The 17,514-nt window shown below is 40.8% G+C and overlaps 1 protein-coding gene across 2 annotated transcripts in view; it reads right to left on the bottom strand.

The window, feature by feature from the left end:
- nadsyn1 (NAD synthetase 1) overlaps positions 1 to 17,514 on the bottom strand; it is a 47,255-nt gene that overhangs the window by 23,452 nt on the left and 6,289 nt on the right. For both annotated transcript variants that reach the window (XR_004335447.1, XM_032538253.1), the window contains exons 5-17: positions 16,805 to 16,894; positions 16,320 to 16,371; positions 16,120 to 16,208; positions 14,728 to 14,845; positions 13,965 to 14,096; positions 13,150 to 13,221; positions 11,029 to 11,153; positions 8,570 to 8,618; positions 7,421 to 7,523; positions 4,499 to 4,667; positions 2,078 to 2,213; positions 1,714 to 1,820; positions 453 to 584 (exon numbers count right to left, since the gene is read on the bottom strand). Coding sequence is in view for 1 of the 2 variants with exons in the window: in XM_032538253.1 (XP_032394144.1) it covers positions 453 to 584; positions 1,714 to 1,820; positions 2,078 to 2,213; positions 4,499 to 4,667; positions 7,421 to 7,523; positions 8,570 to 8,618; positions 11,029 to 11,153; positions 13,150 to 13,221; positions 13,965 to 14,096; positions 14,728 to 14,845; positions 16,120 to 16,208; positions 16,320 to 16,371; positions 16,805 to 16,894 (1,374 nt within the window). In the remaining variant the exon portion in view is untranslated. The remainder of the gene's footprint in view (positions 1 to 452; positions 585 to 1,713; positions 1,821 to 2,077; positions 2,214 to 4,498; positions 4,668 to 7,420; positions 7,524 to 8,569; positions 8,619 to 11,028; positions 11,154 to 13,149; positions 13,222 to 13,964; positions 14,097 to 14,727; positions 14,846 to 16,119; positions 16,209 to 16,319; positions 16,372 to 16,804; positions 16,895 to 17,514) is intronic.

Genomic DNA, 17,514 nt, shown 5'->3' with positions numbered 1-17,514 from the left:
TACATTATTCATTCACAATGAAAATTGGTGTCCTTAAAACATTTTCCCTCATTTTTTTAATTAAGGCATTAAGATCAAACTTCAAAAGATGATTTTTATTCCTCTACTAATTTGACTTTATGGTGTATTCACTTACGCCAAGCTCTGTATAAATGCAATATATAAATGTTTAAATGTGTACACAATGTATCATTGTCAATTATTCAAAAGTAAAATAAACTCAAACAAATGAAAGTATGACCAAGACCATTAAAAAGGAGCAATCTGGTGTTTTTAACACATTTCCCATAAACCCTGGTGCTACCTTCCCTTCAACCTCTGAAGATTTACTTTTCTTTTTTGTTAAATGAAGAAGGTAAACACCTTTTAACCCTTCCACCTTCTTGGTGTCTATATTCTCAATACAAACAGGAACATTAGCTAACAGCTGAGTCTCTGTGGGCTGAGCGTACCTTCTGAGAGCGGGGAGCTGGAACTGCTCCACACAGTAGAGCAGGAAGCTCTTCAGGTCCGCCTTGCTGATGCCTCCTATGGGGTTGATGTCAGCGCTGGAGCAGTCATACTTTGTGAAATACCCTGTCAGGCTAAGCAGGAGAAGTTGTTTAATTGGAGAAAAGTTTAGTAAAAGTGTATTCTGCGTGTGTATTTATGTTGAATTCTGGTTGGTTGGTTGATGTGTTGTAGCAGCAGTCATACTGTAACAAGTTGCTCCTAAATCCATATATTTTGATGCAGGCTGTCTTTGTCCGCCAAAGCGCTAAATCAACCGTTGGTAGCTATGTTTCACAGTGGGATATCGGACCACCATTTTGGATAGGTGAGCACAAATTTTCCCACATTCTCTTACTAGTGTTACCTTTTGTCTCTGCCAGGCCAAAATCCCACAGTGTAAAAGGGTCTTTAGTTTCATGGAGGCAGTGTCACTCAACTATGGAGGTATAGCTATGTCCTTACAAAACAACAATCCCAGAATTAATTTTTTTTCAATAACAGATGAAATACCACAGACCTGCCTATGTTCTAGGGGCGTCCTACAGAAACAGAGTATCTTACCGGCTGGTAGCATGCAAGTTAAGAAATGGGCTAACGTTAGCCTACTGGTAGCCTGCAGTGAAACTTTTCCAGACACCATGACTACAGAAACAACAGAACTGAAAAACATGGACGCCCAGATAGTGCAGTTGGTATAGGGGGCACCCATATACACACACAGAGATTTACTCCTTGACGCAGCAGCCCAGGGTTGGACTCTGACCTGCGGCCCTTTGCTGCATATCATTCCCCCCTCCCTCTCCCCTTTCATTTCTTCAGCTGTCCTATCAAATAAAGGCCTAAAGATGCCCGAAATATAATCATGAAAAACCTTCCTGCTTCCTTGAAGTCACCATGTGGCAAAACGTTGCCTTCCACGTGAGTGAGTTATGGCAACAAACAATGAAGGTAAAGCATGTGGGCGCCGGCATGAACCCATGGTGCATGCATGTGCACCTTGTTAAACTAAAGGTGTATTCAACTGCACCTTGTAAACCCCTACAAAAGTCAAACCTGATGTTTAATGATGATGATGATGAATCCAGTGGCTCCTATTGTGGCATTAAATGATGCTAAAATAACTTGTTAAATCGAAAATTGAATCAAATCGTGACCTTAAAATCAAAAGTGAAGTGGAATTGTGACATCCCTGATGTGGTCAGGATATAGCTGCAGTTATACCTCTCATCTACGTTGGCTGAGCCAAGCACCAGCAATCCACCGGGCTTTCCTCGCGCCCACAGACTCAGCTGGGCAAACAGGTAGGCCAGGACCATCCTGACCCGGGCCTGCACACACACACACACACACACACACACACACACACACACACACACACACACACACACACACACACACACCGTCGCAGATGTTACTGAAGCATCAGTGTGAAGACTGTGGTTAAACCGTCAGAATACGTTGACGACAGACACTAAGAGTAAAAAGTGATGAACTGAGTCAGGAACAGACAGGAGTGGCAGGGACACTGCCATGACGATAAAACCATGACGACGACACAAACAGAGAGTGTGACTGAGTGTCTAACCTGCACATTCTGCAGAGCCAGGTTTTCTCTGTGGCTTCCTCCATTGGCGCGAAACTGAGGCCACCTTCCGGTAACCACTGAGAAGATACCCAGAATGCCTTTCACTGCCATATCTATATTAATATTCATGTGTGTGCTGCAAACCAAGAAATACATGACATACAATTGTTTTTTTCATTCCAAAGCAACTCAAAGGACAGTAACAGATAATAATAAACACAAATGTGTTCATCCACACAACTCTGAACTGAGCAAGGCAAAGAAGTATTTTACCACTCATATTAATACTCATTTGCAGGGTGCGATTTGTCAAAAAAAGCAGAGGGGGGCTCTATACCATGGAAATAGAGCCACTCAGCCAGCCATGCCAAAACACTTATTTATGAACTTCAACGTCCAATGAAAAACAATCTCCAAATGAAATAGCACAATGTGGTGTCAACATAAAACACAGCGCTTTGAAGCTGGAGAGAAGAGTTCACGTCATTGCGAAAACAAAATACTTTCACCCAGGAACCGCTTGTGTGTTCCTCTGGAGTGTTTTAACCACGATCTTTTTCCTAAACTTAACTAGTCGTTTTAACTGTCCTTGCTGAATGACACTCACTTTTTCTCACCTAAACCACGGCCCCTGAAAGGTGATGCCTGTAGCCGGCTCACAGTCACCTATTGGCGGCTAAACACATCTACCAACTGCATTTATGATGTCACCCCACAAGTTTTCTATGGGACTGAGGTCCGGGGTTTGGGCTGGCCACTCCATTCATCAGGAACCAAGACTTTGCTTGCTTACTGGTGTGTTTTGGGTCATTGTCTTATGAAAGACCCATTTCAAAGGCATGTCCTCTTTAGCATAAGGCAACATGACCTCTTAAAGTATTTTGATGTATTGAAACTAATCTATGATTGTTGGTATCCAATAAGTAGGCCCAACACCAAAGTATGAGAAACATCCCCATTACATGATGTTTTACTGACTTCACAGTGTACTGTGGCTTGAATTCAGTGCATGGGGGTCGTCGAACAAACTGTCTGCGGCCCTTAGACCCCAAAAAGAACCATTTTGCTCTCATCAGCCCACAGAATGTTGCGTCATTTCTCCTTTGGCAAATTTCAACCTATTCACTACACGTCTTTTTTCAGCGATGGGACTTTGCGGGGGGGCTTCTAGCTGATAGCTTTGCTTCACATAGCCTTCTTCTGATCGTAACAGTACTCACAGGTACCTTTAAGTCTTCTTTGCTTTTCCTGGAGCTGATCATTGGTTGAGCCTTTGCCATTATGGCTATTCTTCATTCATTCGATGGTAGTTGACCGTTTTTTCCCCACGGCGTTCAGGCTTTGGATGGCCTTTCGAGGCATTTGAAATCATTTTGGCTGAGCAGCCAATAATTTTATGCACTTCTTTATGTTTTCCCCTCTCCAATCAACTTTTTAATCAAAGTCCACTGTTTCTCAGAGCAATATCTGGAACGACCCACTTTGAGTATTTCAGTGTGAAATGCACTATAACCAGCATGCACAACATTTGCACCTTCCTCCCTTAAATATGGGCCATAACTGACACCTGTTTCTTCACAGAATCAATCACCTCACTAATTGAACACAACACTGCTATTATTTTGGACATGCCCTTTTTAATTACAGATTCAATTACACAGAATGAGCAGCATGCATGTCATGATTGTTGGGTCTGTTGGTTTTCTATGACTCTACAAACTTACTAGTAAATTATTTGCCATGTAGAAATATCATTTCTACCAAAAAATATGATTTCTGAGGTTAGTGATATTGGACTGCTATTGTTTTGAACACAACTGTACTTCTATTTTAGATTTGTAATATATGGTCTATTGGTGAAATAGCATTGATCACTCTGAGGGGGGAGGGATACATTTTTCCCCACCATGGATACAAATATTTCAGCAGATGCAGGGTTATATATAGAACAGAAAAGGGAACCCCTGCAGCAAATCCCACCACGGTGGCGACAAAATGTGTCCCTCCCACCCTCAAAGTGACCAATGCTACTTCAACAAAACACTCCCGCGGAACAAACGAGCGTTTCCTGGGTGAAAGTATTTCGTTTTTCGCTGCAAAGTGAACTCCTTTATTAGCATCAAAATGGCGCCATAGGAGCTACACTTAGAGAGGAGAGGCTTACCCCCTGGTTGATAGCGCTGTTTTATTTTGAAACCACCTTGGGCTATTTCATGTTGAGATTATTTTCCATTGAATACTGAAGTTTATAAATAAGTGTTTTGGCATGGCTGGCAGAGTGACTCTATATCCATAGCACTGAAAGGGGGATTTATTTCTTGCATGTTTTGTATTGTTGTGCATGATCAACCCCCCTGGATACAGCATGTGGCATTTTACAATCCCCTCAAACTAAATCCCTTCAGGGGGAGTCCCGCCTACCTGCCGATCTGATTGGCCAGCTCTCTGGCCCTGCTGCACGTGTCCTCTGAGGAGTTCTCACTGGCCATGTAGCAGGTGGTGAAGATGCGAGAACACAGCTCCCCTGGGTGCTGGGGACGGTAGGAGTCATCCCCTACCACCCTGCGGACATCCTCCAGCACCTGGCCGTCTGATGGATGGAGAGAGAGAGTAAAGAAGAGGGGGGAGGGGGAAGAACAGAAGACTTTTTGGAATGTGTTTTATTTGAGCAACGACAGACAGGAACGACGGAAAAAGTGAGGACGGCATGCAGTGGTGGAATGTAACCAAGTACATTTGCTAAAGTACAAGTTTGAGGTACTTTTGCTTTACCGGAGTCTTTTTCTTTCCATGCCACTTTCTACTTCTATGTGTTACTTTACACATTAAGATTTCTCCACACAAAACACATTTAGTTTATACAATCTGATGTTTTAATTTAATAAATGAAACTAGCCAACAATACAACAGCCTACAAGTCCAGCTGAAATGATGAGAACATTAAACACACAACTGTTTGGATCCTGTTTGGAGAATTTTACTTTTAATACTTCAAGTACATTTTCCTGATGATACTTACATACTTTTACTTAAGTAACGTTTTCAATGCAGGACTTTTACTTGTAACAGAGTATTTTTACAGTATGGTATTAGTACTTTTACTGAAGGAAAGGATCTGAATACTTCGTCCACCACTGACGGCATGCAACCCAGAACCAACGCTGGATTCCCAGGTAGTTGGACTTGTTGCTTTAGAAAAGCATTGTTCAACTTGTACTATTTCTCGTGCTTCATTATCATGCTGGTTTTCCAACCAAAACCTATTTTATTTATTTATTTATTTTCATTGCCAACAAATCTCATGAAAAGATCAAACCCACAGTAGGCCTCCACGACAAATTGTTATAAAATTGTGATCTCCATCCTCCCCTGTTCGTGATAAAATTGTCTAAATGACTTCAATTTGTTTTCATGGCCAGGTTGCGTCAGTGGTAGAGCAGGCGCACATGTACTGACAGGTTTATGCCTCGATGCTGAGGTCTAGGGTTCGAGTCCGACCTGACGATTTCCTGCATGTCTTCCTCTCTCCCCTTTCCCACCTAGCTGTGAGTTTTAAACAGAAACTGTATAAAATAGGTTTTAACGCGCTGCAATGCTCTCCCTTCTAGGTTCTCAAAAAACCCTCAGCCAACAACAAAGTGCCTTTTAGTCACATGTTTCACTCACAACACTGGTGGCAGAGAACCGCGATATCAATTCTAATCAAAGAAATTGGGATTATTATTTTTCCCTGAATCGTGCAGGCCTAACCCACAGTGTATTAGCAAGTAGCTTAATACTTTTCCATGTCCCTAACCAGTCTGTGGCTCTCAGCACCAAGCCCAGTACATATTTATTTATTATTATTTTTTTTTTTAAATGTACATTTATTTATATTCCTAAAACAGCTGGTCTCTGTAGTTTTTTTTTAAGGAGAAACAGTGCATTTGTTGGGGACTATTTGCAGCAGAGGATCAATCCACATTGGGTGTTCTAGTAAGTATTTGTTGCAGCAGGGAGGTGTATTGTGGGATTGAGTCCAAATAAAGTCCAGTGAGTGTGTTCACGGTGAGGAAGGAACATGTCAGCCAGAGCAACAGTGTGGCTCACTGATGTGTTTTTAATAGTTTTTGGACTTTTTAACAATAGACAACGTGTCTCTGCTGCCTCCAATTGTACAAAAGTGAAGCCAAAATAGCGCCGCCATCTTGTCATTTTGGAGCCAGAGTATGGGTAGTAGTGATCAGGCGGTGGTACCAAAGTCCCGTCCATACACCCCTCACACCAATCACGGGTCAATCATTTACAAATCCGTGCTAGGCAAAGCCTCGCTGTACCTACGCTTACTGATCACCATGGCTTCCCCCACCCGCTCCCTGTGCTCTAGCTGTTACATCTCCTTAATCACCGCAAAAACCCCCACCTCCTTTGGCCGCCACTGCTTCCAGTTGACAATTGGAATGCACTTTAAAAACACTGAAAATGAAAACCCTTATCTCACTAACTGTCTTCAAAGTATGTCTGTCTGAATTCCTGTTCAGACAGACTCCCAGATTCAACATCACTAACTAGATCATAATTCCCACCAACTGTTTAACATGTTAATTAAACCGTTAACATGTTTTTTTTGTTATTACCATGTTACTTTTGATCCTGCTTAATCTGACTTTGTGTAGCCAACTGTATTCTATATTCCTCTATTGTAATGAATGTGAAACTGTATGTTGCACGCTAATGCTTTTCTTAGCCAGGTCGCCGTTGCAAATTAAAACCTGTTCTTAATGGCCTTCCTGGTTAATAAATAAAAGGTTAAATTAAAAAGAAAAAGAAAAATCACAGCTGCCAATCATGACGCTTCACCATTACTACTAATTACCAAACTCAAAAGAAAAATGAACACCTGAAAAAATATATGCATGATCAGAACTACCTAAAATGACAGAAATCCTTTTATTTGACGTGTACATTGATGTTGTTAGTTTGACCCATCGGCTAACATGGAGGGGGCGGGGTTTATGACATGCACTCAGCCAGCAGGGAGAGATTCAGATGTTTTGGCTTCCCTTTTACAGTCCATGCGTCACCCCCTGGTAGATACATTCACAGATGTGTTAAGAATGTGGAGAATATATTCTTTACAAGAACATCAACATTGAGAGAATGTGCTTTTGCACAAAGGTTAACATAACGTTCTATTGTCTGCATCTTAAAAATGTATGTTAATGTGTGTGCTTCCCTGTGGTACTATGTGCTTCAGAAATACTATGTGCCAACATGGTCATGTTAATAAAGCCTCTTTGAAGTTGAATGTGACTGTGTGTGTTTAAAGTCAACTGAAATGAAAGCAAACAGGATGCTACTCACTGCCGTCCTCTACGGCCTGGCAGAGCAGCGCACACATGGAGTGGACGATACAGGCGGTGGACGAGCTGTCCACACCTCCACTCAGAGGCAACAGGAAACCGGCCTGGTACACACACAGAAACCCATCACAAACACCAAACACTCACAATCTGCTAGCCTAATAGCATAAGAATCATTTTCTTTTGGAGTGGTGTTATTGCATTAGGGGCATTGAAATTAATCATTCGCGATGCCGATGTGGATGATTCTGCATCGATGCACTGACAGACCATAATCCATTATTTCCTACTATTGTTACTTGTTGATTTTCCACTTACGCTTACAATAAAAAAGGGAGTCCATTTATATCCAACTGCTTGAATTTGTGGATGAAAATAAGTATTTAAACACCCTGCTATTTTGCAACTTCTCCCACTTTGTCATCGTAGGTGCATGTCCACTGTGAGAGACATACTCTAAAAACAAAAATCCAGAAATAACAATGTATGATTTTTTTAACTATTTATTTGTATGATACAGCTGCAAATGAGTATTTGAACACCTGAGAAAATCCTGACTGCTGACTGATCTAGAGAAATATCCCTTCTGCAGTGTGTGCAAACCTGGTGAAAAACTACAGGAAACGTTTGACCTCAGTAATTGCAAACAAAGGCTACTGTACCAAATATTAACATTGATTTTTTCAGGTGTTCAAATACTTATTTGCAACTGTATCATACAAATAAATAGTTAAAAAAATCATACATTGCGATTTCTGGATTTTATTTTTTAGATTGTGTCTCTCACAGTGGACATGCACCTATGATGACAATTTCAGACCCCTCCTCTAAGTGGGAGAACTTGAAAAATAGCAGGGTGTTCAAATACTTATTTTCCTCACTGTAAAAGCATTTTAAGTGATATAATGACGCTGGTCACGCTATTCTTTAATTATGTTTGTTATTGTGTGTTAATCTGTGCCTTCTACTTTTCTTCTTATCCGTTGCTGCTGCAACAGTGAGTGTCCTCATTGTGGGATTAATAAAAGGATTCTTAATTGTGAATCTAGAATCCATTCCACATACACAAATACAAGTTAAAAAGTTGAAATAGTAAAAAATGAGACACACAATTAGACACAGCAGCAGCAGAATGTGTGTTCCTCCTCACCTGTCCACTTCTCCTCAGGTAGTCCCACAGCCAGCAGGCCGGCCCTAGACTGAACAACACAGGAGACAACTGCTGCTCTCATCTCTGAACTGGCTTTCTTTGATTGGCCCTGTAACAACGCACTGTAATACAAGGGTCTTTAACGTTTTTTAAGCCAAGGACCCCTTAACTGAAAGAGAGAGATGGAGCAGGGACCCCCTACTACTTATATTGTATAAAATAAAATTGCATATTAAACTGGGCCAACAGTAACAGGATGGGTGGCCTAAAACCTTTATTGCTTTGAATGCTAAGCTATTATAGTAATTTGTTTAACAATTGGCATGATTTCATAAATTATCTTTTAATAATACACATACATGTGGCACAGTGAATCCTTACGATTGACTGTATTTGTGCGAGGCTACCTTAGTGACTACGTTACCTACAGGCCAGTAGCGGTGGGAATCACCAGGGGCCTCACGATACGATATCATCACGACACTTATGTCACAATACAATACTATTGCGAACTTAAACACATTTTTTACAACTTCAAATTGTTTTCCCCAATTTCAAATGATGTTCCCTAAAGGAAACTTTGTCAACATCTGTTTTATCTAAAAAGGTACATTTCTCTGTTGGGGACAATGGGATTGTCAAGCAGACAAAATGACCAACACATATATAATAAAAGACCGATACTTGGCGCCTGACACAGTATTGCGACGGAAAATATCATGATACTGTGTTGTATCGATTTTGACAATAATTTGGTGGCCCCCTGTGCAATGACCACCTGTTGAAGATCTCGGATGTGATACAACTCTGAAATGTTGTAATACTGTTGAAATACTTCATTATGTAATAACCTCTGCATTATGTAACAATTTGCCACATTTTGTAACATTGAACGCAACATGTAATACATTTAGTGACATGTATTGACCAGTGAAAGGTCATACTAATCTACTGAACAAATAGTATCTTTTTAAATTAGATTTAGAGTCACCATGATTCATGCTAGTATTCCTTAAAATAAACATGACAATGTTAAAAATAAAAAAGTGCAACCCTGCATTTTATAAGAACCGCCACATTATATAATCATTATTTACAAAATGTGGTACATATTGAGTTCAGGTTTATAACAAAATGCAGCAGATTATTACATAATGAAATCAATATTTCTTACATTTTGACATTTTTATTATATAATGCATTGTTATTTCATCATGTGTTGTTACAAGTAGGGCTGCACAATGAATCAAATTTTAATTACGATCACGATTTTAACTTCCCACGATCAAATTTGCGTAATCGAGCAATTTTTTAAATGCGTCATTTCATTGAACGCTTTGTTTTTATTGCAAAGCCCCTCTACCGCGCCGTAAACCACTGTCTGATCATGAGCCAGTCAAAGTTGGTCCCTGCTTAGTTTCTAGATGTTGACAGTCACAGAGGACAGAGTAACGGGAGGAAAATTCAACAGATAGCAGTTAGGGCACAAGTAATATTTTTCCTCTAGGACGCACCGGTGCACCTAATTTTCCTTGCACCTGCTGCAATGTTATTCATATCGATATAGTTTAATTTTGCGTTACATGACCCATTTCTTCTGTAAAGCCGTATCTGTGTTTGGATCTCTCCTCTACTCTCTCTCGTCTTACTCTCCCCCCAGCCCCGCCACACAGCGGCCCGGTCCACACTTCTGACATTTGTCCACAGTTTTAATTGTTATTAACACAGCTGTATATTGTTAAGCATGAGAGACAAACCTGTATCTGTGCCAGTATTTCCGCTGGTAAATTTGCAATCGCGGCCGCCACGGCAAAAAACACAGAAGATGTTATTGAATGCAACTAACTTCAGTTCGTAGAGTAACCGCGTGTGAGACGGAGCCCTCTAGACCTGGGTGAGAGATGTGACCCATGGCCAGAATATCATAGTTCATAAAAGCGCAGAGCAGTGACGATACAGACACTTCATACACACGTGTGTAACTCCGCTGACCTGCCATTCGACCCGTGCTGGACCCATTCTTAATGAGTCAGCCGTCCCTCTCTCTCCCTAGCTCTTTTAGTCAGTTATTGTTGACAACAAGTGAAGGAGCTTTCTCAGAGATACATAAAAAAAAAAATTATATTCTACGCTATCTATTTCAGATAGCTAATTTTCCTTTATATGTGTTGAAGCTTTATGTCTCTACAACATACAACTTTGACATAAGAAGAATGTAGCATAATATGGATGTGAAAGCTTATAGCCTATGTTACAATAAAATTTGTTTTGCTTAAAATCAAAAAACAGTTGTGAGAATTACTCGTGATCCCAATATTGATCAAAATAATCGTGATTATCATTTTGGCCATAATCGTGCAGCCCTAGTTACAAGCCCTTTTCAGAAGCTTGTAGATGACACTGGTGTTTCTGTTTAAGAAGAAATACATATTTGTACCAAATGAGATGTAGGCTGGTACCTGATCTCTTCCTCTGGGGTATGAAAGTGCCATGCTATTGGCTTGTGGGTAGGGAGGAAGATGTCATCCCCACTGGACAAAGAGAAGTCAACTTTGACCCTGTGGCAAGGCTTGGGTTCACGCTCCTACAACAGAGAAGTAGGAGAGGGAGAGGGAATGGAGAGACAAAGTGACACATAAGTGAAAACATACAAAAGCATCAAACAGTGATCAGGAAACAGAGAAAGGTGTTTTCCGCTCTACAAATCTCTGTAGGATGACGGGTTAGGACACCTGTCCAATGAGCGAGATGCATGTGAGTCCATTAGAAATTTCTTCACAAGCCATAATTCACTTGTAACTGAGCGAGAGATGCTAGAAAGTTAAAATAAATTAGTTTGAAGCATGAGTGTGTGACAAATTGGGTGATGCACTAACCCCTCTGAAAGCCATCTGCAACAAACTGTTAGCAAGGTTAAACTTCAGGAAGCTATTTTTGTTTGTTGTTATTGATTTTTCTGTGTCTTATGTTCAAAGTTTTAGTTTTATTACAAAATTGCTTAAATCATTTAATCAAACTTATGTTTTGGAGTTTGTAACATTCCAAAATGTTAATATTGACGGTAAGATTTTCATATTAAATGTAAATGCATATCGGTTCCAATATCCGTTATTGGTTTCATTAATTAATAATCAATATTGGCCCTCAAAAACCAGTATCAATCCGTATTACTGAGCATTGAAAATTGGGAGACAGGACTTTTTGTCTCAGGACGAGCACACTCAAGCTCAAAGGTCTGTAACGAGAGAGAGGCACCTCGTCATGACAACATGAACCCAGAGCAACCTCTGTTCCAGTCTCATTAGCTGTAACATGTGACATACAAAAGTCAGACCAGCTATTTTACCTCAGGGTCAATAAAGACATACAGTATTCACACGCAACTGTAAACCAGCCACACCTCACATTCTATTTCCACTCATTGCGGGCCCATAAATACAGTAAAAACCATGACTTAAATATTTCTCTTTGTACCTATAAAGGTTGTTGTTCAGATGCAGTTGATTATCAATGAGGCAAACACTCCCACAGTTAAAGAAGATTCCCGTTTCTGATTGGAAGGCAAATATCCATTACTGTAACATGGTGCCCCAGGACACCTCAAACATACAGATGTTACAGCAGTTCACACCACCACTATTCTAAATCAGCATGCAACCTAAAGTATGCTAAACAATAAGCAACCATAGCAGGATTGTTTATGCTAAATGCTATATTTTACTGTGGTTCACTGGTAGAACAAAGCTAACCAAGGGTTGAACTGGTGGTCAAAAGGCTACAGCCACAGAAGCAAGGCTCGGTTAGACTAACGATGCTAATGCTAGTAGCAGGTACAACGCTTGCCTTGTTTACTACCTTAGTTTAGACAAAAAGTAGAGCTGAGGTTGATGGGAAAGCTGTTTGTTTTGCAGATAGTTTTTTGGGCACATTGCATTAATGTTGTTAACCTGATAATCATGTTAATAAGTGAGCTTTAGAGGTCAAGGAAGGAAATAATAAGTAACAAAACAAAAGGGTGGTACGCTCGGTCCGTTTACAGTAAAGGCAATGAGTCTATGTTACCCTATTACCTGACAGAAATCTATGCATTTTCCTGCTCTTTCTGACAAACTAATAAACAAATGTATATTATGCTTGAGTAAATATAACCCCAATTAACAAAACTGGTTAAAAAAATGAAATAATATTTAGATAAAAGCACTGGCAGAGTCCGGTGCAGCCCAACTCTGGAGAAAAAACTGAGATCAACGCTCACATAAAGGTTAATAATGAAGTTCTGCTTGTTCAACGGTTGTTTGGTAAATTGGTCTTAAACATATTTTGAGAGGATTTGAATAGCTATTTAGAGTCTCAATTCTTATCATCTGGGTGCTGCTGATTTTCCTTTGGTGCTGGCTAAACCTCTTCTTGGGGGGTTGGGGTGTGTGCAATAAACTGCTCCTTGAGCGAAGAGCAAAGAAATTTTCACCGTTTCACTTTGCTTGCATGCACTGAAGCCATGACTCTGAAGCCATGACTCTGAAGCCATGACTCGGCAACTTGCACATTACAAAAGGTTGGAGGGGAGGGTGTTATCTCACCATGTTTGGCTGGCACACTTCTCCTCTGTAACTACGCACATCCTCCAGGTCAAGAGTGGCGGTAATCACCTCCTGCAACACACACACACATGCACGCACGCACATGCACAGATCAGTCTGGCTCTCTTGTGACTCAGGAATGCTTTCTGCCTTCTTACTGTATGACCTGCCCTGCAGTTACACAATACACCTGTACACACAGGAAACACACACACACACACGCACACTTATGTCCACATCTAAAGTAATGTCCCTTCACATCTACATAAAGACTCTTAGGGCATACTCACACTTAGCCCACTTAAACTGTGCCCAAACACACTTGACTGCAAAGTCTGCTTAGTTTGACTAGTGTGATCACTCCGTACTGTGCCCTGGTCCGCTTAAAGAGGTGGGCCAGGGCACAGTTCTGTTGAATTTGGGCAAAGTGAACATCAGTGTGATTGCTAAACGTGCCCGAGGAAGGAACTGATGTGCACTGCATTAGGAATACACCTGTCATTGAGCCCAGGACAATTCAAAATAAGCCACAGAGTAATCATCAGCGTTAGGGACTCCATTGTGCTGTACGAGAGCACTTTACTTCCTATTTTCTTCAAAACAAAAAGTTGCATCGCAATGATGTAAGCGTGCTCTGGCCCACAGTGTAATGACATAGCCCTGTTTGTTGAATTGCAGTGTGAGTGCAGAACGGCGTGGGAGTGGGGGAGGGGGTTAATTTTGCTTGGGCACGGTTCAAGGACACTGGGCCAAGTGTGAGTACAACCTTATTTTTTTCTTGAGCCGGGACTGGCTCTTTCCATGTGCATACACACCACATCATTCAGTGAGAACTGTGCTCCCTGTGCCACAATGTCTCCGTTGATGACCACCATGGCACACCCATCGTAGTACACGCGGTCCCCGTCACAGCCCCTCTGGTTGGCATACAGATAGATGCCTCCACTCTGGAACAACACCAACAATACACTGAATGCAACGCTGATTTTAGTCAAGCTATTGCATGCTGAAAGCAGAAGGTGTGCTCAGAGGACAGGATGTTATGGTGGTACCATGTCCTATTGGTGGTAGAACACTGCCCTCTGGTGATCTCTGCCTTGCATTGTCTTTGTCCTGGATGTGCAGATGGCTGACATATTCAAACAAAAACCTCAGTATATAAAGTGTCCTGGTAAGCTGCTGGTAGAGCTAAATGATTTCAGGAATATTAAATCATTTTGCAGACCAATATTGCAAATTGGATTGTTTTTCCAATATCTGTAAATTAAACTCTAGACCAGTATTTGTCTACCACATAGTCTACAGTAACAGTGGTTCCCACTAAACTGACACAAGGACCCCTAAACTGACACAAAATAGACCAGGGACCCCCAATATATTTTAGCAAGGTCCAGCAATGCATATTTTTGCTTTTAGATTTTTTATTACAGAAAATGTATGAAACCCATGACCAAAATAGTCATGAGTCAAAATAGGAATTCCCCTCAAGGACCCCTGCTTTGGGAACCACTGAACAATACCATGTGTTCCTACCAAGCCCATGTTGTGTTAGTTTGTCTACCCCTGGTTAAAGACTACCTTGGTGGTGGCTGACTTGATCAGGTTGACTCTTTGGTCCGCTTTGCGGAGCTCGTGGTGGCTGGCAGACGAATTAGTAAAGATTTCAACTCCATCCAGACCCATCTGAATATGGGGGCTGAGGTAAAGAGAAAAGAAAAGGTCGTCAGGAGTGAGGATTGTTTCAGACAGCACATTTCTGAAACAAACTTTTTATTTTTCAACAAAATACAAATCACCACTGTGGAGACTGAACAAGTTATATTGTATGCAAACTGGACAAATATTATTTTTTAAAAGTTATCACGTAAATATTTTGAAACCTTGAGAAATGAAGAAGAACATTGAGACCGAGGAGAGCCGGACACTCCTCGTCTGGCTGGCAGGATAAGATAAGATTAATTTGCAGCTGTGACTGTGTGAAGGAGCTATTATTTCTTTATTAAAACTTCAGTAAACTGTGTTAACCTTAAACTTGCTTAATACACCAGTCTCTTTTTAACCAATAGTATAGCAGATAATATGATGTACTAACCCACTTTTATGTAAAACAATGATGTTTTAGCCCACATTTATGTTAAGCAACCGTATACTACACCCATTATGTAAATCCATTTTCTGTGCACACCCACTTAATAAAACAGCCGAGCAGGGTATGAGAGCTTTGGAAAGATTGCTGAATGCTTTTCAGCTTTAATTCCCCTTTGCAAAGTCACAAAAGGCAAGCCCGTGTCCGTGTGTAATTTATTCCACTCAAGTCTTTGAACCCAAACAACCACCCAACCAGACAAAAATCAAGAAAAGATGACACAGTATCTACAATATTCCAGATCATTCAACAAAATAGTAACAAAATAGACAATACACCATAAACAAAATAAACATGTGTATAAATGACAACATAAAAAGCCCATCATTTACGTTTACATGACATCTTTTCAAACACCGACACCCTAGCCATCTCACAAGCCCCGTCCTGGATAGACGGCACCCCTTCATTATTCCATCCTCTTAAAAGAATCTGTCAGAATATCATTAAACTAGTCTAGACCCAGCTTCTTATGTGCTTATCCATCTCTCTTAGGAAGGACCCATCTCCTAGAATAAATCATCTTAGGCTGAATGGAACCTGGGTCCCTACAATCAGACATGGGTTAATTTTTTTTACACTGCACGGCCACTTTTATTCTTGCATTTCTGTTTTATTCTATTTTAGCTGTTTTGAACTGCTCTTTAATGTTTGAATTACACTTTGAATTGCCTTATGCTGAAATGTGCTATACAATACATGCCTTGCCTCACTTTACACAGAAAACGACAACACCTATACAATCCTTAGACTTAGACTTGGCTTTATTAATCCCTTTGGGATGACTCCCGCAAGGAAACTAACACAATCCTGTGTGGCTCTACCTTCTGGGGCTCCAGAGCTCCTCGCAAATCTCAGTGCCAATGCAGGTGTCCTTAGTGGACAGCACGCAGTCACCGAAAGGGACAGTATCCTGATGGACACAAACAAACAGGGGAATAAAAACACTGAGCCTCTCTTTGCTAATGTTTCCTGTGGAGAAACAAAGAAATAGCCAGGATGTAGGAGAATAGGATGTTTTTACCTGCCCGGTTACCTCTGTGATCATTCTGGGCAGGAAATACTCCTCCACATTCCTTAAAGAAACAAGCAATCAATATTATTTCCAAAAGTGAATTAAAAGCACAATAGTGGTAAACCAAATTGCGTCAAAGTTTTGGCCTCCCGTAGTAGAGCTGACGACATTCATAATCTCAATTATTTCGGTAAATATTGCAATCACGATTATTTGACATGATTACACGTTGACTTTTGGAAAGGTGTTGCTATTATTGAAGTTAAAAACAAATCAACAGTGAAAATGCTTTGAATTGTGAAATTTCCCTTAATACTACTGCCGTTGAAACTATTTTTCTTTTCATTCAGAACACAAGACAAAATAAGAGTTTACATGCAAAACATAATGTGCGAAATAGGGATCGACAGATATGGATTTTTTAGTGCCGATACTGGTTTTCTTTTCATCAGCCTTAGCCGATGACCTGCTGATATTTGGATCCGAGGACCAACCTTAACTGGTTCCACGGTGAGAACCAGCGCAGCTCTCTGTAGTTCCCGTGGTTGGCCATCACCATTTTAGGTCTGATGAGCAGAATCTTTCTACAGGATGGAGGACAAATGGTCAGCGATAAAATACACTGCCCCCATTTTTCATGAGCTGTGGAGGTCCTGGGCTGGTGTGGTTACACGTGGTCTGCGGTTGTGAGGCCAGGTTGGATGTTTTGCCAAAATCTCTGAAACGCCTTTGGAGACCGCTTATGGTAGAGAAATGAACATTCAATTCATGGGCAACAGCTCTGGTGGACATTCCTGCAGCCAGCATGCCAATTCCATGCTCCCTCAAAACGTGGGACATCTGTGGCATTATGCTGTGTGATAAAACTGCACATTTTAGAGTGGCCTTTTATTGTGACCAGCCTCAGGCACACCTGTGCAATAATCCTGCTGTCTATTCAGCATCTTGATATGCCACAACTGTGAGGTGGATGGATTATCTCGGCAAAGGAGAAGTGCTCACTAACACAGACTAAGACAGATTTGTGAACAATATTTGAGAATAAGCCTTTTGTGTACATAGAATAAGTCTTAGATCAGAGTTCAGCTCATGAAAAATGGGGAAGAAACAAAAGTGTTGTGTTTATAATTTTGTTCAGTGTATATAGTGACAGACAGACAGACAGACAGACAGACAGACAGACAGACAGACAGACAGACAGACA

This window comes from Etheostoma spectabile, chromosome 15 (assembly GCF_008692095.1).
Source record: "Etheostoma spectabile isolate EspeVRDwgs_2016 chromosome 15, UIUC_Espe_1.0, whole genome shotgun sequence".
Classification (NCBI taxonomy): Eukaryota; Metazoa; Chordata; class Actinopteri; order Perciformes; family Percidae; genus Etheostoma; species Etheostoma spectabile.
This window is presented reverse-complemented; position numbering and strand designations above follow the sequence as displayed.